The sequence below is a fragment of the Daldinia vernicosa genome, assembly GCF_022497035.1.
Source record: "Daldinia vernicosa strain CBS 139.73 unplaced genomic scaffold F5Y00scaffold_28, whole genome shotgun sequence".
Taxonomy (NCBI): domain Eukaryota; kingdom Fungi; phylum Ascomycota; class Sordariomycetes; order Xylariales; family Hypoxylaceae; genus Daldinia; species Daldinia vernicosa.
Genome location: NW_025953944.1, coordinates 294,084 through 317,506, shown reverse-complemented (window position 1 = coordinate 317,506; position 23,423 = coordinate 294,084). Strand labels below are relative to the sequence as shown.

The 23,423-nt window shown below is 48.3% G+C and overlaps 7 protein-coding genes across 7 annotated transcripts; 5 read left to right on the top strand and 2 right to left on the bottom strand.

Moving 5' to 3' along the window:
- Positions 1-531: 531 nt before the first annotated feature.
- Positions 532-2,783, top strand: F5Y00DRAFT_94981 (FAD-binding domain-containing protein). The gene is made up of 6 exons (XM_048014365.1): positions 532-849; positions 1,012-1,455; positions 1,521-1,593; positions 1,649-2,118; positions 2,177-2,313; positions 2,400-2,783. The coding sequence occupies exons 1-6, from the start codon at positions 629-631 to the stop codon at positions 2,597-2,599; spliced, it is 1,545 nt and encodes a 514-aa protein (XP_047864125.1). The 5' UTR covers positions 532-628; the 3' UTR covers positions 2,600-2,783.
- A 298-nt stretch (positions 2,784-3,081) lies between these two features.
- On the bottom strand, positions 3,082-4,313 carry F5Y00DRAFT_262831 (uncharacterized protein; the record flags this gene model as incomplete). The annotated part of the gene is made up of 4 exons (XM_048011448.1): positions 3,082-3,430; positions 3,537-3,898; positions 3,995-4,096; positions 4,170-4,313. 4 exons carry the CDS (start codon positions 4,311-4,313, stop codon positions 3,082-3,084), a joined length of 957 nt encoding a protein of 318 aa, XP_047864124.1.
- A 2,254-nt stretch (positions 4,314-6,567) lies between these two features.
- On the top strand, positions 6,568-7,785 carry F5Y00DRAFT_253549 (glycoside hydrolase family 105 protein; the record flags this gene model as incomplete). The annotated part of the gene is made up of 2 exons (XM_048010065.1): positions 6,568-7,629; positions 7,696-7,785. 2 exons carry the CDS (start codon positions 6,568-6,570, stop codon positions 7,783-7,785), a joined length of 1,152 nt encoding a protein of 383 aa, XP_047864123.1.
- A 2,212-nt stretch (positions 7,786-9,997) lies between these two features.
- On the top strand, positions 9,998-10,987 carry F5Y00DRAFT_94954 (uncharacterized protein). The gene is made up of 3 exons (XM_048014363.1): positions 9,998-10,262; positions 10,320-10,380; positions 10,447-10,987. Exons 2-3 carry the CDS (start codon positions 10,343-10,345, stop codon positions 10,880-10,882), a joined length of 474 nt encoding a protein of 157 aa, XP_047864122.1. The 5' UTR covers positions 9,998-10,262; positions 10,320-10,342; the 3' UTR covers positions 10,883-10,987.
- A 397-nt stretch (positions 10,988-11,384) lies between these two features.
- F5Y00DRAFT_270393 (IMP-specific 5-nucleotidase) lies at positions 11,385-13,587 on the top strand. The gene is made up of 4 exons (XM_048012606.1): positions 11,385-11,642; positions 11,724-11,759; positions 11,959-12,117; positions 12,191-13,587. The coding sequence occupies exons 1-4, from the start codon at positions 11,618-11,620 to the stop codon at positions 13,258-13,260; spliced, it is 1,290 nt and encodes a 429-aa protein (XP_047864121.1). The 5' UTR covers positions 11,385-11,617; the 3' UTR covers positions 13,261-13,587.
- A 732-nt stretch (positions 13,588-14,319) lies between these two features.
- On the bottom strand, positions 14,320-16,572 carry F5Y00DRAFT_94919 (uncharacterized protein). Its single transcript, XM_048014362.1, has one exon. It carries the CDS (start codon positions 16,238-16,240, stop codon positions 14,555-14,557), a length of 1,686 nt encoding a protein of 561 aa, XP_047864120.1. The 5' UTR covers positions 16,241-16,572; the 3' UTR covers positions 14,320-14,554.
- A 5,933-nt stretch (positions 16,573-22,505) lies between these two features.
- Positions 22,506-23,334, top strand: F5Y00DRAFT_239396 (uncharacterized protein). The gene has a single exon (XM_048008062.1). It carries the CDS (start codon positions 22,692-22,694, stop codon positions 22,980-22,982), a length of 291 nt encoding a protein of 96 aa, XP_047864119.1. The 5' UTR covers positions 22,506-22,691; the 3' UTR covers positions 22,983-23,334.
- Positions 23,335-23,423: the final 89 nt, after the last annotated feature.

The window sequence follows — 23,423 nt, the reverse complement described above, 5'->3', positions numbered from 1 at the left end:
GAGCCGTTTCGGGGTTTTCGGACTCTTCTGTTCGCCCAACCAGACCAACACGCTCATCGCCGACTAACGAACCCCTAGCGTCGTCGCTAGATATCTCGCCGAGATGTCATCACTCGGACGCCGCGCTGGGTAAGTGCCCCGTGTCTGGTGCGGCGTCCGTGTCGATCGTATCACGGGCGCTTTTGCTAGTACTGCCGTTATGCACGTCACATCCGAGGCATGCCACTAGTAAGGAGATAGGTGTAGCCCTGTCGCGCGTAGGTGATCCGAGGCTGTTCCTTTGATCTGATATGTGGACTTTGAGAATTTTAGACCAGGGAACCCCGGCACCCACGAGGTTGAGGATGGAGAAACTTGGAGGTGAGGTTGGGCTTGGAGGGAAAGGGAAGTTACGTTGATCACAAGGAAACCAGAGTCGAGTGAGGAACGTCATGGGCTTCCTTTTGGGGCTTCCCTTAATGAATACAAAGCTCGGGGTTTCCGGAGATGCTACCTGCTCAGGTAGCCTTTCTGGTTGAGTAGTCTCTCAGCCCGGCTACTAGGAATTTAAGCGCTTAGTTATTAAGCTCAAGCCTGTTCCCGCCGCTACCAAGGATTATATGGGCGTAATCGCGCGGGTATACCCAAGATGCCGACTTTTAATCGTGTCCTCATCTCTATCATCGCCATTGCGGGCGCCGGTAACGTCTCAGCTATCCCGTATAACACATTTGACGGCGAAGGCTTTCCCGCTTGCAACGATGTCGCCCTCGTCCACAACGCCACCAGCGTCGACGATATCGTCCAGATAGTGAAGAATGCTTCCGCCAACGGAACACCTGTAAGGGCGTCAGGGAAGGGCCACATGTGGTGAGTTAGAGTCCATATTTACAATATACCTTTGATGGCATGCTTTATCCAACAAATCCATCCAATTTCATTCCTATTCTATTTCCCATGGATCCATTGTGCCTGTTCGATGTTTCTAGGAGGATCCATAACAAGTTGTTTCTGACTTGGGATATTGCAAAGGTACGATACTATGTGTTCAGACAACCCGGACACGATCATCATCCGGACGGAAAACGTAAACAACATCTCAAATCTGGTGCTCGAGGAGGGTGCCGAGACCGGAACAGTAGAGATAGAGGCCGGTGTGACGTTCCTCCAGCTGGCTGAATATCTCCACAACAACAATGCTTCGATGGGCTATACGCTAGTTAATTGGAATATCACCATGGCTGGTGCGGTTGCGATGGGCGGGCATCGGTCTTCTGTCCGAGAGGATTCAATGGTTGCGGCCGGCGTATTGTCGCTAGATATCGTCAACGGGAACGGAGATATCGTGACAGTTGAGCGTGACGAAACTAACGACGACTGGCTTGCTGCATCGACATCCTTGGGCCTATTGGGTGTCATCGTTCGCATGAAGTTCAAGATCTACCCAGACTTTAAAGTCTTTGCGAAGCAAGAGACGTAAGTCTTATACCTTTTTATACCTCCTCTCACAACTTTCGTTTCTATCCTAATGAGAAAATCAGTCTGGATGAAGATGATGTACTGAATGGTGATATTTACGGTTTGATTGCTCCTTATGCTACAGCCAATTTTTGGGTATATAAATATACCCCTTTCCCGTCGCATGATATGTTATTCTAACGCTTTGTAGTGGTGGCCGTTCATGAGGAAGTTCCATTGGCGATACTACGACAAGGTCCCACTCACTCTTAGTACCCAGGAAGGATTCCAGAATACCTTCTCCATCACAGAAACCGAGGCTTTTATCGCGAAAACCACTTTAGAGAGCGGGAAGTATCTAGCAACCTCTAACATGTTCTTCGAGACCACCGCGTTCGGTCTTTGGTCCGCTCCCAACTTCCGCGAGAAGACAACCCAGGAGACGATCACGGAGTGGCCCGTCTACGGTTGGAACTACGACGTTTTAATTGGCGGCCTCTATCCGGATCAGAAACCCGAGTGGGAGTATGGCCTGCACGGCGCTACCCTCGAGTTAGCATTCCCTATCACACTGGCCAACAAGATGCTCAAGCGCGTACGACAAGCATTCGACGACGAGGCTAAGAAGGGTATTATCATGACGAGCACTTACCGCAGTGGCATCAATATCAAATTCGGGAAGTATGTGCCTAAGATTCCACCGGGTAGTTTTATAGTTGCCTGCTAATTAATGGTTTAGACCTTACTATGACTTGTTAGGCCAGGTTACGTACAACACATCCGACGGGGCCGACTGGACTAAGGGTGCTATCATGTTCGACTTCCCGTCATTCAAGCCCACCATCGGCGATGGAAAGCGTTTCAACGAAGCCTTCTGTAAGTACCTTACCTTTAATCGTGCGCGTCTCATCCATCATCCATCTTCAAAGGGGGCTTTCGACGACTGATTAGAAGTATTTTAGACCCTAGATTGGCCAAGACGCTCATCGATGAATTCCCAGCTAGGCCCCATTGGACAAAGAACACGCGCGAGGTGTTTGGTAACGCCACGCAGAATCTAGATGCGGACCACCTAAAGAGATTCAAGGCCGTACGTGAGAAGTTCGATCCGAAGGGCATATTCAAGAGCGTTGTTGGAGAGATCTTGGGCTTTTATGACTAAGTGAATTGAAATATTGGATGGATGTCATTCTGTAGCGTCTTGTCGTTGGCATCATTATGATTCCTGCTTGCTCTGATGCTAGGACATTCAGCATGTATATATCCCATGATATCGTTACGGATGATAATGTTCATGACTATCCCAATGGATTACCGAGGCTATACGTATTAATGCTTGAGAGGTGTAATGGTATAATATACATACCTAGGTACCTAACCTACCTACACTTATCAACGTTAGGTTAGGTATTTGACCATATTCCTAGGAATATTCCATTGATACTCAAATTCCTCCCTTTAATAAAATATTCTTGAGGTTAGTTTAAAGGGCGAACATATCTACAAATGCGTATCACAGTCGTCTATAGATAAGTGGTAGCAATACATGTTCATCATATACAAACCGATCTTAGATCTAATAGGATCGGAAAATCATGGGTATCATAAGCATCGTTTTCTGTACCCCGTACCAGATCCCCTCCTTCAAACTACAAATACATCCCCTTCAGAGTCTTCCCTATTTACTATTTTAGCATCATGCTTCCTCACCGGGTGCAGCTCGTTAGTAGCGCCGAGCTCCCGGTAGGGTCCGACCGCCTCGCTTGTAGTACGGCTACGGCTACGGCTATTCGACGTCTGGCTTCTACTCCAAATACTTGGGATGTGCTTGAGTAGAGGCCGCAAAGCTGCCGCAGACGCCGCGAATGTAGCCATGCCGAGTTCGATGTCGGCCCAGAGAAGTAAGTCGTAGTGTAGGCCTTGGGCTTCCTCGCCCTTTGCGGTTGATAACCTGACTATGATAACAAGTTTGACAATGGTGGCGGAGCTCGCACTATTAGAAGGATGGTGAGCATAGATTTAGCGATCGACCCTACCCGGTTGACAGTTGTATACCACGTTGGCTTATAAGGGTCGGAGAAGGAAAAGGGGTAACATACAATACACCTAGCCCCAACAATAGCAGAACTGATATTTTTAACTTGGTGCTCATCTTTACCTTTCTAAGTATGTATATCGGCAGCAGCGCATAGAAGTAGTCGATAAAGATGTTGGTGATGGTACGGAAGTAACCGACTTGCGTACAAGCCTTGCTGCCAGCCCAGTTGGACGCGCCACCTTGGGCACATGGCCACGACGCGAACAATGTCATGACTATGGTCCAGGCGGTGACGACAGCCATCGATCCTATTAGGAGCCAGCGTAGCTTCTTAGTCGACGATAGACGATAGAGAACGAGCGCCACGGCTATTTTTACGAGCCCGGCGCTAATGTAGAGTGTCAGCTGGTTGGCGAATAGGAACTAAATGCAGATTATAATTATATTAGTCCTTGAGCTGCTTGTAATTGGATTGGAAGGATACGGCTTCAGATGAGGTGAGTAAAACATCTCATTTACCTTGGTGTATTTGACCTTGCTGTAGTACGGCTGTTCGTCCCGAGCAGCGTAGCCGTAATGCATAGACGTAAAGCCCATAGCACAGGAGATAATAAAGCCGATCTAGAGATCAAAAAGATATTAGTACGAAGCTCGTACATGTGACATCCAAGATAAGCATCGTAGGTGGAGTTACATATGTCAGGATGAGAACAACATCGTCTAAGCCGAAACCACGGGTCAGCATCTTGGTACGAACATAGAGACGGGCGGCTATGGCAAGGGTGTCGACTACTAAGAAGACAACCATAGCCGCGATCAGGTCGTCCCGATGCCCCATAACTGCCGGGTTAAAGATGGCGGCTCTGTAAACTAGCGACCTAAGCTCCGGGTACTTGGACGGCACAGAACGGTATCCGCGCCATGAGAACAAGTCTAGAATAGAATACGTGGGGGGGAACGTATCAAGCGCGGCACTCAGGAGATGGGCAACGTGCAGCTTGTTATATGGCCGGAAGGTCAAGGCGAAGAAGCTGAGAAGACATGGACGGGAAGAGGAGTGTAATTGGCAGCTGGCTACCTAGGTACCTAATACTGAACCCATTGGTATTTCTAAATACTTAACCCCCAGGGGAAACGCCAGTACTCCAGAGCGTAACCATACCTCAGGTAGGTAGGTAGAACACAGGCAACTGTCTCACGAGACACACACACGATAGCCCGTGTTGCGGGCGAAACATACATACAGCCTTGTCAGCTTCGTGACCGAAGCCCCATGTCAGCTACCTATCATCGACACGATCGGCACAGGCCGGCTGCTAGCGGCAGCGGAACCGAGTGTGCCGTGTGTTGGCACTGGGTGCGAGAGAAGGAGGCAGGCAGGCGGGAGCTGAATGCGCAGTGCAACGCTGTCTTCTGCACCTCGTCTATTTAGTGTTTAGTGTGCGCCAAGGTGGCATTTGTCTCTGCTTTGAGTACCTATTGCATTTTCCTGCTGAGCAAATTGGAGAGAGTCTGTTAAAAGACGCGGCCTGGAGCAAGGTAGGTAGGTATATAATCCCTCTTAGTTCAGCCACGGTAGTATTGTTTACGGATATCCTCTGTAGCCGGGCGTGTAGTCGGTCGACTATTTAGCTTAGAGAGGACGTAGCTGTGATGAAATGATAGAGTAGGACAAGGAAACAATGTGGAATCACTGCATCGCTTAAGCTCGGCGAAACTAAAGCAAATTCCTATCCCGTGTTATATATATAGAGCTCTCTATATATAACTAACTAACACAAGATAAATGGTGATGGGTTGGCTCTTTTGCTTCCCTTGGTTTTGGAGTTATTAGGGCCAATATGTATTGGCTTCCTATGTACATACCTGTATGTAAGACCCGTCTTTCGACCTCTTCTCTGCAAACACTCGATTTGTGATATGATGTCAACCCGTCTTACTCGTCAGCCCGTCTGATTGTCCACCCACCTTATACATAGTGAGGGGTAATAATACTTGGACTGCATGGAAGGCTTCTAAATACTACCCTACCTTGGGGACCTTCGCAGACTCAATTATCTGGATATTAGATAGCTAATAAAAGGCGTCGTTTGTCTCAGCCCACAGCAATCTACTCAAAGCCACCAGGCCACTCGGCATTATATTAGGTTAGGTATTGTACCTAGGTAGGGGACAACAAAGAATACTTAGGGCTTACACAGAAGAGGCACAGCAAATGATAATACCCAGAGTACCTACTGTAGGTCGAATGAAGATCATTTCTTAGTTAAGAGACGCGATTTTAGAAAATACGGACGAGAGTTTCCTAGAAATACCTACGTACCTGGTATGCGAGCTCGATATATTTTCATATACGCTGCTTCATCTTTATTGCTTTGTTGGAATTACCAGCATGTACCTAGGAGGTAGGTATGTAAATATGAAAGATGTAGATAGCAAATAATAACTACAGCATTGACCACAGCTTGCATCAAGGTGGGATGTCTAATGTATTGTATGTACAGATCCTTGCCGTCCTTGCATCCCGCAAAGCTTCAAATCCGTGGACTCGGTACCCGTTCTGCCGTTACCGCATGTAAACGTGTTGCTTGCGCCGCTCGCTAATTTCCCAAGCACCGGGTCGCCGTTCCGGTAGGGGACAAACAAAAACTTTTTTTCCGGTAATTGCATCCGTTATTCGCCTTTCTACTAGTTTAGTTATACATTAGGTACAAAGAGTTGAGACGAAACGTCTTTCCTCCTCCTCCACCGCTTTTCTACTTCTCACCTACTTCCGTCATACACACACACCACACACACACACATTCGTTTGGCCCGGTTGTACATTCCCGAGATCTGTGTCGCGGTCGCTTAGGAACGAGAATACGGTACTTGGTGGATTTGGAGGAAATACATAGTTTAGGTACCTAAGTTAGTCTTAGGACAAAGAAGTGTGGACGGAGATCACGATGCGAGTATCAACGCAATCCCACTTCGCCGCGGCGATCCTCGCCCTCGCCTTATCTATCAACACCGCAGCGGGACAAGTTGCAGAGGCAGAGGCAGAGGCAGCTGCTCAGAGCAAGAACTCGACGTGGATGGCGTCCAGCATCATGTCCCGCAGCCAGGGCATCATGACCGGCAAAGGCGGCTCCTCCGAGCTTCTCCAAGCCGGCATCACCCAGCGCGCCCTCACCGCGCTCGCAGCACAATACCCCGCCGACCCCTTCACCCCCGACGTACAAGCGTACATCTTATCCAGCGCTGAATCCGTATCCCCGTTCGTCCAAAACGCCACCCACGACGCCCTATCCTACCCTCTGGACCGGCTCTCCAACGGACACGCCTTCTTGGCCCTGGCCGCCTCGACAACCACCAACCAGACAGCCGGACCAGGAAGCTCCTTCGGCGCCGCCGCCGGCGCCGCCGCCGCCGCCCTGCGCCAGAGCATCGCATACAACCGCCGTAACCCCGAGGGCGGGCTCTGGTACTTCACGTATCCCCAGTGGAGCTATCTCGACGGCATGTACTCGCTCGCGCCTTTCTACGTGAGCTACCACGTGGCGGCCGAGGCCGCAGACCCGTTGTGTCCCGAGCGGAAGAACGCGACGCTTGCCGCAGTGGACGACACGTACCTCCAGCTGGACTTGCTCTGGAACCATACCCGTAACGACTCCACGGGACTCCTAGCCCACGGCTACGACGCCTCGCGCACGGCCGTGTGGGCGGACCCCGACACGGGTGCGAGCCCGCACGTCTGGGGCCGGAGTCTGGGGTGGTACGCGATGGCGTTGGTGGACACGCTGGAAGTGCTACCGGCGTTCCCGCGCGAGTATCGGGATCTCATACTGGACAAGTTCAACTCGCTTGCCGGTGCGATTGTGAGTGCGGTCGATCCAGTAACTGGCGGATGGTGGCAGCTCCTCGACGAGCCGGGGCGCGAGGGCAACTACATCGAGTCGAGCGGCAGCGCCATGTTCGCGTACGCGCTGCTCAAGGGCGCGCGACTAGGATACCTCGCTTCGAACGCTACGCTGTCATCGACGGCGGTGGCTGCTGCTATTCGCGGCCACGGGTACCTGACAGACACGTTTGTAGTTCGGGAGACGAATGGCACGCTTGGGTATAACGGGACAGTAGCGGTGTGCAGTTTGAACTCGACGGCCACTTACGAGGTTAGTGCTATCCCACCTATAGTTTTAATATAGCACGAGAAGCATGAGAAGCTAATGTTTTTATAGTACTATATCGGACAGCCCATCAACTACAACAGCGTGCTCGGATCCGCGGCCTATATTCTTGCATCACTTGAAGTCGAGCGCCTAGCTTAGGAGCTTTATAATGAAAATAATATTCGCATATACGCGAGACTGCGTTGCATTACCTAGCAAATTCATAATAATGGCGGCACCTTAGGTACTAGGTTAATTAACTAGGTCCATATAGCATTGCGACTTTGATGCGTGCTATTAATACAGAAACCCAATCGAACTGCGTTACCTGTTATATTGCATTTCTTGACTAATAATTTTCGGTACTAAGTGAGTTCGATACATGGTTGATCACCTGTTACTAAAGAGTATTGAGCCCGTACGCACTCAAACCAGACTACGTCGTAACTAGTATCTAAAGTGTTCCAATAGTAAGACGCTTGGGCTTAAACTATAGCACAATTATCTCCAGTTCACTCTTTCTGAATCGCCTACCTCTATGGTGCTCATACCTCGTAGATGATGTTATTCTCAGATAGGCCCAGTTTGACTAAGAGGGCCTCAAGGACTTTCTTCTCGAAGCATGCCAGAATCGGTTTAGAGAAATAAATATCGTCGAGAATGCCATGAGTTGAGGCGTATGAAGTAACATACCCTTGACCTTGATTATAGTCCGTCCATCTAATGGAAGACCAGTAATACTTAGGCTATGAAGCGTGAAGAATATGCATGCAAATCAAGTTACCTGATGTAAATCGCCGCGTGATTCGAATAGATCCGACGACCAGGCCCGGAGGGGGGCTAATTAGAATGCAAATAAGTTCAGTGAACGTTGAATATGCAGTTTTTCGTCAAAGGTCAAAGCAGTCTGATTTTGGTATTCGCAGAGTTCGGCGATGGGAAACTAGCAGGGGCCGGCTATTTATCGAAGAGGCCGAGACAACTTCTTATCGCCGGAATACCGACCATGTGTTCACTCAAAATCCTCAGGGACATCTTAAGCAGTCATCCTGCTCGCAATTGGGACGAGTTAGGGGCACCTAGGAAAGCTGCGCCGTACCTTTGACGAGCAGCGAGGTGATCGTCCTCAAAGATCTGTGAGACCAGTAGACCGGTTCTCTTAGATAAGTGGCCTAGACAAAAAGATCGTCAGTAAAAAGGCAAAACCCGCACCCACTGGGCGAGACAGCCCAAGGTCTTGGATCAAACGCCCGAGTAATCAGACGAAAATCATCCGACTTCTTAATCTCCATGGGGAGCTCGCTGGGTCCGCGTAAGCTGCGGGCTAGATCGTGCTCATGGCATGCAGCACTAATGTCAAGAAGCGGCCTTGGCCGTGTCACTATCTCGCAGCCTTCGCGAGACGGATCATGCGGGATCTCATTACGAGGACCTCGTCTTTATCAAAGATATATTGACATGTCGAGTACGTAGCCCGAATGGGCGATTTTTGGGCCTGCAAGATGAAGTTATATGAAATCTCTGCCATCGGATATTGTCCCGTAATCCAGGCTAAAGAGGCTGAATGGCCTCGTCTGTTTCTGTGGGGCTAACGAAGACCGGCTTGGATGACTGCTGCCAATCATAAGGCAAATAACCTGGCTAGACCATTCAAATCGCAGATTAGAATGTCTTTGTGTTGTCGGGTTCGCTGACGGCATCGTACCGCACTTCGTTCATGCTAATATGCGTCTCCTAAGAATCCCAAGCCTAGAACCTGTAATTTCAGGGGAACTAAATGCCGTCGTTTGGCCGCTAATCGAGAATTCCAACTATACCCAGCAGTCATTGATCGAAATACGCCCCTCGGAAGAGACTTGAAGAGGAAGGTGGTTTTTCTCTCGATTTTCGCATTGCTCGTGGAGGGTTTGATATCAACATGTCCGGTTTTCTTCGGTCTTCCCGCGATACGCAGAGGGGTGCTTATGACACGATGAACTGGCGGACAAGAGTATCATACCACCGAAGTTACATAGGTAGTTTTGAATTCTATGAGTCTCGTGTTTTCTTTGTAGAATCAAGTTTTGAGCGTAGCTCTATTTAGTATCGACGTTCTGATACTTGACTCTTCGAACTTGTATCACTCTCCCGGTGCGCGCGGTGCGATTAGTACTCCCGATAGCCCTCGAGTACGTTGTAAAATGGGTAAGGCTCTGGACCTGGGCTTTAATATAAAGTAAGGTTATGCCAAAAATAACTCGGCACCTTCACAACGTGAAGACCTGAGTTACTCTGTAATATAACCGTACCGTGAAACCGATGCCCGACGCTGCACCTCGGAAACCGTCGTCTTGTCGTCTGCAGCCACTAGCGCAGTAAGAGAATACGACACGTTCCGGAAGGATGGAAAGAATGCGAAAAATGGCATCTCACCCGGAGTGACTGCTTGAACGGGTGACAGTCGTGAGGTCCCGAGTCATGCAGGTCTAATGCTATTTAAAATCGAATGTGATGGTGTATAGCGATACGTCAAAGATGCGCGTATATAAGAGACAGCTTGTCCGCGACTTAGTTGATCATATAAGTCTATCTATCGTCAGTTTATTTTCCATCAACGAAGGTCAACAATAAGATTCAGTACAACTGCATCGAATATTGTCAGTGATATCTTATATCATAACAAACTCAACAACGTTGACTGATAGGGGAAATAGTAATAAAAAAAGACTACTCGAAAATGAAGGTACTCATCGGTCTTGTCGCTGCGCTAGCCAGGTAAGACACCAACCAGTTTTCCATCGACACTTGATCCTGAGCTTCATCATACTAACGAGAGTATAGTGTCGTCGGTATTGTTAGCGCTGCCCCGGCGGAGGCTATTGTCAACCCCAACGTTGAGGTTCCTGAAACTCATCGCCCAGCACACCCGCCCACCCCGACGGTCAGCTCCCTAAGCTCTTCAACGACAACATCATTCATCATTAGCATCACCACACTCCCTGGCCAGACCACCACCACGGTTGCCCCCGCTGCTTGCCCGACGGTAACACACACGACCCGACCCAGCAACTGCGATCCGATGCTGTGCCCAGTACCAGGCTGCACGTTCCAGAAGGAGCTGCTCATCCCATGCGGCTGCGCTGGAATCAAGACAGCTCTCTTTGTTGACGGCTGCCAGACTGCTTGCCCCGAGGGATGCATGACTCGGTTGAGGACAGTCACGGCTGCCTGTGCTACTCAGACTCCGGCGCCCCAAACCAGTGAGACAGTGATATAGGAAATGGTTGGTAAGATGTAAGAGAGGCACAGGTTAAAATGCGTTGCAGTTGTAAGAAAAATCGGATTAGTCCAAACCAGAGAGGGAATTCCTTTTCAAACCATGTACCTACCTTAAGACATACATATTCGATGACTTCGAATATACATGTGAAGGTTTTATGGGACATATTTTATGTCTGTCTGAGATAATTTGTTGAAATGAGACAATCAATTCCACATCTCGTTCTTTAAAAGTTGTATAGTCATCTTGTGTCTCAACAGTCCAATGTTATCAACATACCAATTCGACTTATTTCTGACGATGTTGTAGAAACTTTTAAAGCTTGGAACAGTCGATACCCTTAAATACCAGCCTCAAATAGCCCAGACTTCATGCGCTAATCGGCCACAAAAATGACGCTATGACGGATGAGCTCCTAGCGCTTGTGTCACTGTGGCTTACTAGCCCTTCCAGCCCAGCAGCCCAGCCAGCCCAGCCAGCCTCTCCCCAGCGGGTTGGACGTCCAGACGTCCCGCTGCATCGGCGCCCCACAAACGCATGCCGGCACTCCAGTCAATCGGACCTCGTGATCAATGAATACGTAGATACCTAACGTACCCCTTTACTTACACCGTTTTATTCCATTCACTTCATCCCTTTCCATATTCATTCCCGTCGCTGTTCTTTTAGCCACCTTTGCTGATAATTATTCAACTGCCTCCATAACATAAATCAATTGTACATTTAGGCATAATGACTTCGAGATACAGGGTCGAGTGTGAGTTCCAAGTTTCACACAGACTATCTCCTCCGTCATAAGCATCTGATCAGCAACTAACACGGGTGCCTTTATATATAGATGCATTGAAGACGCACAGACGAGACCAGTTTATAGGTATTATAACCCCAACGTTGTAGTTCTGACATATTCTTCACTACTTTACGATCATTGTTGGAAGTGGGTTTCCGTATAACTATCGGATATCCCCAAGACCAGCATGTCAACGATGATGGACTTTCACAAAATCTCCAAACAAATTTCCAACCGGCATCTTGTTTACTTCACGATAGCTAGCTAACTTGCATATGTTTAGAATGGATCAAGGGGCTATTAGCGGTTCCCTTCGTATTATACTCCCAGCCCACGGGCGTTTTTGAAGCCAATGGATTCAGCGTGGCACAAATGTCCGGAGAGGCGCATAGGCGTTATGCCGAAATCATGAGGGACGTCGAGGTGATGATTGATGATCACAGTACGTCCACTCACGCTCGCCTTCCCCGCCCCCGGAACCAAACTCCAGCCCAGTGATTGACGTGTATGTCCAGTAACGCACCAATTAGACGCGAGCAGGGTCCCGTCTAAGCTCAAGCTCCTCGTCCCGACCATAGGCAACTTTTTCACCCGGCTGCCCCTCGAGGCCGCTTTCAAGTTCCAGGACCGCAAGCGATATATTTCGTCTCGCCGCTTCGTCTCCCCCTCCTTCAACGATGTGCGCCTCGTCCTCAACACGGCCCAGCTCATGGCCGTGACTACCCATGGCACTCTTCAGCTCGCCACCTTCGACGGAGACGTCACGTTGTATGATGATGGCGAAAGCCTGGAGCCCACCAGCCCCGTGATCCCGCGCATGATCGACCTTATGCGTAAGAACGTCAAGATCGGCATCGTCACGGCTGCGGGCTATACCGTGGCCGAGCAGTACTATGCCCGTCTGCACGGGCTCTTAGATGCCATTGCCAGTTCCACAATCCTAACGCCCCAGCAGAGGCAAAACATCGTCATCATGGGCGGCGAGGCAAACTACCTCTTTGAATTCAGCCCCACATCTCCTCATCTGCTATCTCCCGTGCCCCGGGAGCGCTGGCTAACAGCAGAAATGGCATCCTGGTCCGACGCGAGCATCACAGCCCTGCTCGACGTAGCCGAGGCCGCGCTGCGCGACAGCATCAAGAACCTGAACCTGCCCGCAACGCTAATGCGCAAAGACCGCGCCGTCGGCATAATCCCCAGCTCGCCCACGGTGCGCATCCCACGTGAATCCCTCGAGGAAACCGTGCTGGTAGTCCAAAAGATCCTAGAGCTCAGCGTAGGCGGGCGCGAGTTCGACAACAAAGTAGTGCCGTTCTGCGCCTTCAACGGCGGGCGGGACGTCTTCGTCGACATCGGCGATAAGAGTTGGGGTGTATCCGTGTGCCAGCAGTGGTTCGGGGGCGACGACGCCCGCACGCGCATCCGCCCCGAGCAGACGCTGCACGTCGGCGATCAGTTCCTCAGCGCCGGCAGCAATGACTTCAAGGCCCGCAGCGTCTCCACCACCGCCTGGATCGCGAGTCCCGCCGAGACCGTCGAACTACTTGACGAGCTGGCCGGGTTCATGGGCAAGAAGCTGAGCTGAGCTGAGCTACATACATATTTTTGTCTTGGGTATCTAGGTACCTATAACTACGTACATTCAAGTACAATTGTAATGACGGTAATACCTAGCACTCCCGATGTACGGTACAAAAGGAGGGGAGCATGAGATTACAAGAGAAAACGTTACGATGAAACATGAGATTTGTTACCGGGCGGGGGAGGCATGTTTGGCGTTTGACGGTGTGGCAAACGATTCGGGATTTCGGGGCGCACTCCAAAGCAGGGAAGCAAAGCAAAAAAATATGAAGATATTAATGCTCATCATGATAGACGGCTAGTTTTGCATACCTGCCTACATACATCAACACGTAATTCGCATAGGATTCTAATGCATCATTACCGTCGGCCGGAAATAAAGTTGTCGAGCGGTCATTCGAGGTATCTTGCGTGAAGCTACCTAATCTTATATGTACGATACCGATCGTGTAGAGCCCCTCTAAATTGTACTACACATCGCGGGCCGGCATTTGGCGGTACCTACAACAGACGGACCAAGACGGGCTATAATTCAGCTTTAGCCTGGAAGCACAATACGAACATCGTCTTTAGCATTTTCAAAGCACGAGGTGAAGATAATGGTTGATACACCAGAAAATGCTAACATTTGTATTAAACTCAGTAAACCAGTTGCCCGGTCCTAAAACGTATAATCTTGTCTCTCTCTCTGCTCGCTAACAGACCTATTTCATTAAAGTACTTATTTTCTTCATCATTCCTCTTCGCCTCTCTCGCAGAAGACAAGGGCGTCCCCGCCCAAGGTATAAAAGGTCTAAGGTGCAATGTGCGACGTGCGACGTGCAACATCCAGTCTGCCACGATTTTTTCTTCTCAGCCCAAATGCCAATCAAACCCGACCCGTCACCATATTTCTATATGCTTCCTGAAGCAGAGAAACCCCACCAACACGCAAATAAATAAATAAAACGCTGATCCATAGAATTCAGGGATGATCCCGTCCCTTCATGCAACCTTTTCAATGCCAATTTCGTCGCCTTTCAACCATAACATAAGCCGACCCGTAAGTTCCCATGCGCAGAAGTGAAAAGGGAGAAAAGAATCATGGGTATTGGGGTATTTCAAATGTCATATAAGAAAAAGGAAATTTATAGAGCTCGTTATGGGCATGCTCAAAACTAGACAGACAGCCTTCACTAGCTGTGTAAAAACTTCGTCGAGTTAAAAGTGACAAAGATGAAGGTATTGTGTGCGGAGAACGTGAGTTACAGACAAGATCGTCCATCACGTTAGCAACGATAACTACCGGAGCGCATCGACTACAATACCGGCTTTCGAAGCTGCCCGAGAGGTGCGCCAAAGTTACTCGATTGCTTTAACTTTAGCGGGATCTCCGGCTCCTGCACTTCTAATTCCTCGTGAGCCTCGTGCGCACCATCATCACTGGCTCCGATAATTGGCTCAGATGCAGCTGGCTCCAAGTAATCCCCATGCTTAAGGACAGTAGGAGTCATATCGTGAGTGATAACATCAGCAAGTTTGTCATTGAGAGCCTTGAGAAATGGTTCGTCGGCCGCTGGAAGGTTGCGAAGTGTTAATGGCCCCTTTAGTTCCGGATCTTTGTCTCTTTCATCGTCTTCGAGTTCGTCCTCGGCCTCGGCGGCTTTAGGGCATCCAAAACCGCAACATGACGTCTGACAGTCCGTGACTTTCTCAGGCACTTGAACCTGCTTATCCTTCGCAGCGCAACACTTGGGGGTTGATGAACCAGAACTGCCAGCTGTGTTTACTACCTCAGTAGATTCAACGGTATGGAGCCTGGATAAGGAGATAGAGTGGTTCGGTGTGTGCCCGGCATGCATTGTAAGTCTATCGGACTCAGGAGCCTGGAGCGCCTCTTTTGTCAAATCAGCTGGCACAACACGTGTACGAATTGGTTCCTGCTTGGCCCCAGGGACTGGGGGTAAGATTGATTCGGGACATGATTCAGACGGCTTATCATCAGTGAATGTCGCCTTCTGGACGATATCCGGCCTGACTCGAATTCCTTCTAATCCCGGAATGACCTCCTGAATATCGATGGAGGGAACACGATCTTGCTGTGACACTGGCGAACTCACCACTGGCGACGAGCCCTGCATACGTGGGTCCAAGGGAATAAAAGGTCTCGACTCTGGCATCGTCATCGATCCGTGAAACTCGTTGACGTGAACCTCACCAGGCAAAACTCTTTTGGGAGACGTGCCGTCTGATGGGCTCCAAAAATTGACACTTGACTGCGAATGTGTCTCAGCACTGCTAAGACCACCGCCTCTAAGAGAGCCCATAGCAGTCTCAGCAGCACCATCAAACGATATCTTTGATTGACTGCTTTGGACCTGCATGCTCCTAAGCAGGCTAGCCATCTCGTCCCTCTGCTTTTCGGCTACTTCTGTCCTCTTTTTCCATTCAGACAGATCTCGCTGGAGGTTACTCTTCTCCTCAATCCATATCATTCGTTCCTGGTCAATTATCGCCCGTTCTTCTTGATACATCTCCTCAGCTCGAGTACGACTAGCCTCAAGATGGGCACGCTCGACACGCCAATTTTCAATCAATTTTCTATTCTGCTCCTCCCTGCGCTGTAGCAGATTGAGTAAAGTTTGATTGCTCATATTGTCGAGTGAGGTGGTAGTACTGGGTGCTAAAAACGGAGATGTTACAGCGGACCTGACTCTATGCCCGTTTGGGGAACTTGGACGTGGGGAAAGATACTGTCGCTGAGACTGCGCGATTACGGAAATTGATGGCGAATGTAAATGATCGGAAGGCGGTAAATTTGCAAGGTTTGACTCGTCCAAATAAGATAGATTATTCAAGGCGCGCGGTAGAGATAGCGGAGAAATTACTGATGCTGAAGAGTGACCGTTGAGATGAGAGGCGAAGGACATGGGACGTGGATTTGGATCAAGCATAGCGCTCGACGGCACGAAGGAGTCGGGCGGTAATCTTGTCATAGTGAGCATGGTTAAGACAGTTACAAGCGAGCCGTAGAGGAAAGAAGTAGGGAAATATCGTTGATGCAGATATTGCGTATCATAAGAGATTGGCCGAGTCGATTACGATATTGAAATCTAGGTTTCCCTAAGTCGCGACGAGATTTCCAGAAACCCGGCAGGAAGGTCGTTCGTAGTTGTAAGCTAGAAAATAAACCAGCATCGAGCTCCTCATTCGATAACAACGGTAGCTTGATCGGCAAGGGGTACGAAACCCTCAATTGAACCGACCCGAGGGGAAGGGAAAGTATGCTTTATGCTTTAACTGGGGACCTGTGATGTGAGACCACCTGGCAGCTGCTTGAGTTCAAGTGTTGCTCGTCTCTATGCTGCAGTAACCGATGCAGTAACGGGAACCTAAACCCTGATTCGTGGTTTCGAGATCGTTTCGATAAGGCCGCGATAGGTCGTTATAGATGGCACGTTTGGCAAAGCTGGTGGGATAATATGCCGAGGTAAGCCCAGTCTACGTGTACAATAAATTTCCCTGATTGCGATATATGTTGCGATATATGAAAGATTCGGCCAGCGTCTATTTCATATTTCACAAGACGAGGATCTGGATATTTGTGGATTTCTTTGTGATTGTTTGCTTCTCGGGCTTGCTCATGTGATAGATATTTGCATTTGCTTAGTTAGGACTGGCCGTGTGGGTTTGTGGGAGAGAGTTGGGTATTGTTAAAAAGGTGAAAGCAAGATGGGGTCGCAAAGAGATGGGAGGTAGGTACCGGGTAGGTTTTAGTTGTAGTGTAGTACATACGTCGATGATGGAGGGATTTGGAAGATGAACTACCTAATTTTAATACGGGTCTTACAGGGGTTAAAGTTGAATGGGGAGCATGCTTTTTCCTTCCGCTACACACGAGGCACACAAGATACGTACCTGTTCCTGCTTTAGAACCCTTTTTTTTTTGGCACTAAACGGCCGAATGGGTACATGATACTTGGTTATAGGTACCAGTGGCACTTCCAGAGTGGAAGTACCTAATCTCCAATGGGCACATGGAAAGCGGCCGGCCTGTCGGAGCGGATCTGCCAGTCCCGCCAGGGCTGTCCACTGCCAGGCACAGTGGAGACAGCGGGGCCTTAAGACCCAGAGACCTCTTTTCAACGTCTGCCACGTCCTTGCTTCTTCTCCACACAACCACCTAGATTAAGCCTAGTCAATAATTTTATCCACTATCCACTCTCTTTGTCCAACCAGATTTCTACTCTCATCTTCTCCAGCTTCTCTCACTCAATTCCCAATTCCAATCTTGTCAATCCTCTTCAGATCCTTTTCCTTATCTGATATTCCTCAAATATTTGTCTCTGTCGCCTCTTATTACTTTTCGACATGTCGAGTGGCACACGTAGATCGCCCACCTCCTTTTACATATACTACATAGTTGCAAATAATCCGTACATAGCAATCAAATATATGGATATCACAATCCAATTCCTATCACATCGAATCTACTATGTACTACTCTACTACCGAGGGGCTGCTAATATAATTTGCCGTCATCTAGTGGACAATGGCAATGCTCAGCCAGCCAGGTGAAAGTCCGATCACCTACATAGTAGTAAGATAAGTGCCCAACCTTACATATGTAGGTCGCACTCAGCATTTTACCTCGAGTAGCACCTTAAAGTACCTCAGAGATCAGAGATGTTGCTGGCTATCAAATGTTGCTCTGCCACTCTGCCAGTCTGCCCAATCGTCCTTCGCCAGCGCGGCCGATTGTCATCAGCCTACCAACTCCTCTAACATGCCAATGAGCAATTTACCAGACTACCTAACAGGGGGACGGCCCGCGGGAGCTTCGAATAGAACTCCCAAGATGCGAAACAACCCCAATCCTCCAATCAGAACCCTCCCAACAGCAACTCTTACTCGCAGAACAACTGACATGCGTTCAGCTTCTTACCCAGCTCCTAACCCCACACGTTTCGGTATTCCCTCATGGGGTCTATCGCTTAGGATGTTTCTCCTTTGCCGGCCCTCCCGCCCGTTGATGCGCTGCCTTGCTGATAGCTTCCTCATCCGACTGCCTAGGTGCTTGGATCAAATCAGGGTCCCCCTTTAGTATTCCGGAGGCGTTTTCTCCCTAACCAAATTAGATTGCCCGTTAATTTATTTACCAGGTACCAATGTCTAAAGGGTCCTTCAAGGACCCTTCAAGGACCCTGGTGGTAGTGCCCAATATGACTTTCCCTATTTGATGGAGAACCCCTCCTCTTCCCCACGACTGCGCCCGATCTCTAAGGGGTATTCATTGGTTCATTGAAGCTCGGGGAGTTCTTCTAGTTCCGCCCTCGCCTACATTAAGACTATGGAATTTCTCGTGACCATTGTTTTACCTAAATACAATAACTATCATCAATACCCCGCTTGCTGGAAGACCGTGTGAGTGCAGGCTTTTATGGGGATTTGCTGTTTGAGATTTTGCTGATCCTTTGGATAACCATATCATTTTTCCCGATTGTCACGAAACGCCATGTGGGAACGGATCTTCCGCTTCCCAGAGGCATCAGTCTCTACTACCCAGTACTAAATGAATCTACCAAGCGAAAGTTATATCTAGCGACATCATTTACTTGCGAATAAAGGCCAAATAGTTCCCTCTAAGTTTAGTTCTCCATGCTGGAACAATTCTAGAAGAATTGTCCCTGTACAATACACTATGGGTTCTAAGCATAGGGCTGAATAAGTTTGGTCCCCTGAATTTCCCCTCTTCTACGTAATAAAATACTAAACACCGCTAGAGCCGGCGTTAACATGTAGTAAAGCCTAGCTTTGAGGTCACGCGAGATACAAATTTGTCTGGACTCCCGTGGTAAAATTACACTATCATAGTCTGCATACTCGAGTCAATACAGTTTTATTCTTGCATTGTTGGCCAGCTGACTCGGACGGACCTAACTACTACTCGCCCCTTAGATTCTAGACCAAATAACCGCTCACGATACTCTCGTTAAGCGTATAGTTAGGGCACACTAACAATGAATATAGACAAGATTTCTACAACCCACCGACAATTGTCCCTCGTGATCAAGACTAGCCCTTGACGGAAAAAAATCAGAGGGCTGGGATCTAACAAATTGGATACATGGTGAGCGCCTAAGTTATGCGGCCAAAATATTTCACCGCTTCATATTCGTCCTCACTTGGAAGTGCCATAAATTTACCGAAAGGATCACTGCTCCATCATTATCTCCATCATTATCGCTGCAAGTCATGCGACGCGTCGGCCACAGCTGCCTACGCACGACCCAGCAGATACACCGCTTGGAGTGCCTACGCAGCACGCTTTAGATTTAAAGCGAGGCAAGCAAGAATTGGCACGCATTGTCGAATCAGTTCAACATACCAGACTTGATCAGACTTTACGGCGAGATTGCCGAGCTGCCAGGGATCATCAAGTGTGGAGAGAGGGTTAGGTTAGTAGTAGATTTGGATCTGAAGCTTGCCGGCATCGGCAACGGCAACTTTTCAAATACATACATACACTACACAAGAAGACAAGGCGATACTTGTCGACAATTCTTTATTATTTCAAGTTCCATAGTTACGGCGACTTGGTAAATGCAGCACCTCGGAACAGCTCGAGTACAGGATTCCTATCCCTTCGATCGAAAGACTTTGTGGTCAGAACTCAATCAGAGCTACACAAGGTATGCAAAGAGACGAACAGCCAGCCACTAAGCCGTTCACCGAGCATATCTTCCTTGGCTTAAGACCAGTATTGGCCCATTTTTCCGATACCTAGTCTCGTAATGCTGCAGGCCAAAGGTTGGTCCACGTCACCCACCATGGCATAGAAATTCAAATAGCTCAGCCTGTTGCGGCTCTCACCGCAAAACGCTCTGGCCAGCAGTATCCGCTTGGTATGGATAGTCTTGGCTGGTAGATAAGATTATCGTCCGAGATTACCATCAGATATGTTATGTTTTGTAAGTGAATCATAAGCAGCCGTTACAGAAACAGGGCGTGGACCAAACGTGGGAGCGCTTCTTCCCGCACCGAGGCTTGTGGCGTCTCACCGCAACGGCGCATACTAGGTAGGTTAAGACGTCCAAGATTCCAGAACCTTGCCTAACCTAATAAGATCCAGATGTGTAAACACAACCTTTCCTCCGAATTGTCGATCAAATGCGGTCTAGCGGTCTTAGCTACCACGGCTACGTAGCGGCGTAGTTCTATCACATAGCCGGACCTACCGGAGTACCGGGCTCGGCCTCGGCCTCGGTGCTACTACTCCATCGTTGCCGGTCGGCTTGATTAAGAAGAGCACGGATCTAACACGTATATCGGGTTAATCGGTAGAGATACTGCTAGAAGAATTTGAAGTTCCACCAACCAGTTTATACTATCTACAATATAGATTGAACTGAATGTATTGCCCCCGAGAAAATATATTTAATAAATAGGCTCGATGGGTCTAAAGTTCACAACCACAAGGTAGATCCCATTCGGATCACTTAGAAACCCTAAACTCCATCTAATATATCTTCAATCGCGTCATTAAGCTTTCATAGAGTAATTTTCTAGGTTTGACGCAGTTCAGATGCCGTCCTATCTTTTCAGGTCATGCTTGTCGTGAATTAAACCCTCGAGCTTATCAAAGGCCCTGTATTAATAGAGCGAAGAATGTCGGCTTATTTCGACCACTCCTCATGTATCAGCCAAGAAAGGATACCTGGTTGCGAAAACACGTGCGGGTATCGAATAAATAGTAGTATTGTTACTTGATGTGTGTCCTTTTCGCCACTTATAGCTTAGTGTTAGGATTCCAGACCAGACATCTAGAACAAAGGATACTTCATTAAGTATGGCAATGAGCTTATTTTAGAGTTCCTCGCGGAATAAGGAAATTGGACATTGTTTTCACGCCTTCTAGTCCACTCAGTCATACACAGGCTATCCTTAGTCAATCTCGGCCAACGTTGAAAAGCTAAACACGTCTGCTATCAGATAGATTCGTTTATAGAACCGAAACAGATATATCATTTAACAACTCTATCCAACCCTCCTTTTTCCATTTCGCCGTCAAGATTTTGTTTTCAGAAACTTCTAGGAATTTTACTTGCAATGTGCTTCTGCATGGTTTGTCTAGGTTTAATACATCCTAGAAAGGCATCGTCATTGGGTGCCTAGACTCTACAATAACCGAATGAGAAACACAGCTAGACATTCCAGAGAATGATTAAAGGGTCCGAAAGTCCTCCTTATCTCACCATTCATCATTGGCCATCTTCCAAGACTATATGGCTCAGTTTCTGAGACATGCTAGGCATCTATCATAGAGGCAGGTCATTGTGTTTTCTGCTTGTGGGGTTGGTATTCCATATATTTAGGGTCATTCTCTGCAAGTTAATTCTCTAACGTGATCATAACATCTTCATGAGACCATGAGGATAGGGTTGATACCTAATAACAAGCCAGCAACAACGTACTCAACCCAACTTGCTTTACTTCGCAGCACTATAAGCAAAATTTACGATTGAGTTTAAGAGGCTAAAAAAAGAGTACTAAGTCAATGTAAGCCCCCCCGAATGGTGTTCTCTTAACTCATATTGGCCATTTAGTACGTTGTTATCCCTACCGCCACCTATATAAGACCCCAGATCTCATAAAAACTAAAAGATAGAAGGAATACGAAAAAAAAGTTTCAGGCTACAGTTGCCAATTCAATCGGAACATAAAGGAACTTCAAAGGAGTTTGATTAGGCAAGACATATAACTTACTCCTGTCATAGTATCAAGTTTTGACATAACTGATGACAATTTCGATGGCTTGTCCTCCCTATCAATGCTGATATAATGTGAGGCCTCATTTGTCCTCTGTAACAAGCAAGCTAACAGGAAATATTTGTATTTAATCAGAGTCCGTAACTTAGTCTTTAGAGAATTTCCTTTAACAGTCAACTTTGTGAGCTGCTATTATATTCAAGACAAGAACTCCGTGATTCCGGCTGAACCCGCGGGAAGGAAGTACCAATTTAAGACTTGCGAGACATCTCTCTGCGTGAAGAAAGGAACATAGCGGTAAATCAAGGCTCCTTGATCTAAATTTCCGTGGGAAACATATATATATAATACTTGGCTGGGGTAATCAAATTGACTAGCCGCTAAGATGTCACTTATATAACCATCACCTTTAAAGGTTCAAATTTGCTGTTCCCGATCTACGAATCTATTCATGAATATAACCAGGTACGGATTTGTTCATGAAACGACGACGATGATTTTGGACAATACTTGTTTAATTTACTTACTTAAGGAGGCTGTTCCGTACATGGCTGTCAAAAATTTCTCCATCACATCGACCAGTTCTTTAAGAGCCTGCGACATATTCCATATTCTGAAATCTGTAACATAATCTTCTTCAAAATCACTACCAGCTTTACTCAATTTCACTCCAAGCGACTAAGGACAATGAGTTCTTCTTCCAACGCCAACAACGCCACTAATATGGAGATTCCTAGTATTCCCATGACGGAATTCCACCAACCCCTTGGGTTCGTATGCTGCCAGTGCCAATGGCGTAGCAGCGGTAGCCTTTGCTCAAATCCACACAGACCGGACTGTCCTCATCAGACGACGCCTCGCTGCCAAAATTGTCTCATTATCTTCACGGACCCTAAAAAGAGTGCTAACGATGAGGAGAGCGCAGAGCGGCGAGGCTCGTCGGGCTCTGACAGCTCGGATACAAGTGATGGCCATTAGGTCCAACTAAATCCTAGGAAGTAGAGTAGTAGGAGGTGCTTTAGACCTCTTACATCCTTCCTTTAGGCACTAGCTATGGCTAGAGCATACAGAGGACCGTAGATATATCTCTAGATGAGATAGGCATCGTAGACTTTGCCAAAATCTACAGAACACTCTGCTAAACACAAGCTCGCGAGCTTATCTTAGGACGCCACGGCCGGTCCGTGGTCTATAGAAAAAAGTAGAAAAGTAGCAAAAAAATTGGAGTAAAATTACCCCCCGAAATTTGACCAGATTAACTCGTCCCAGTACACATGTGAAGCCACGAAACGTAGATAAACCAGTTTCCGTATAACCTCAGTTTTTTTCTGGGGGGGGGGGGGGGGGGGGGGGGGGGGGGGGCGGGGGGGGGGGGTGGGGGGGGGGGGGGGGGGGGGGGGGGGGGGGGGGGGGGGGGGA

Excerpts from the sequence above, each read along its gene's own strand:
- F5Y00DRAFT_94981 (XM_048014365.1), top strand. The coding sequence starts at position 629 with ATGCCGACTTTTAATCGTGTCCTCATCTCTATCATCGCCATTGCGGGC. Across the intron at positions 1,594-1,648 it reads ATGCTACAGCCAATTTTTGG|TGGTGGCCGTTCATGAGGAA; the intron begins GTATATAAATAT and ends AACGCTTTGTAG. Across the intron at positions 2,119-2,176 it reads ATCAATATCAAATTCGGGAA|ACCTTACTATGACTTGTTAG; the intron begins GTATGTGCCTAA and ends TTAATGGTTTAG.
- F5Y00DRAFT_94954 (XM_048014363.1), top strand. The coding sequence starts at position 10,343 with ATGAAGGTACTCATCGGTCTTGTCGCTGCGCTAGCCAG. Across the intron at positions 10,381-10,446 it reads CTTGTCGCTGCGCTAGCCAG|TGTCGTCGGTATTGTTAGCG; the intron begins GTAAGACACCAA and ends ACGAGAGTATAG.
- F5Y00DRAFT_270393 (XM_048012606.1), top strand. The coding sequence starts at position 11,618 with ATGACTTCGAGATACAGGGTCGAGT. Across the intron at positions 11,760-11,958 it reads CAGACGAGACCAGTTTATAG|AATGGATCAAGGGGCTATTA; the intron begins GTATTATAACCC and ends GCATATGTTTAG. Across the intron at positions 12,118-12,190 it reads GGTGATGATTGATGATCACA|TAACGCACCAATTAGACGCG; the intron begins GTACGTCCACTC and ends GTGTATGTCCAG.
- F5Y00DRAFT_94919 (XM_048014362.1), bottom strand. The coding sequence starts at position 16,240 with ATGCTCACTATGACAAGATTACCGCCCGACTCCTTCGTGCCGTCGAGC.
- F5Y00DRAFT_239396 (XM_048008062.1), top strand. The coding sequence starts at position 22,692 with ATGAGTTCTTCTTCCAACGCCAACAACGCCACTAATATGGAGATTCCT.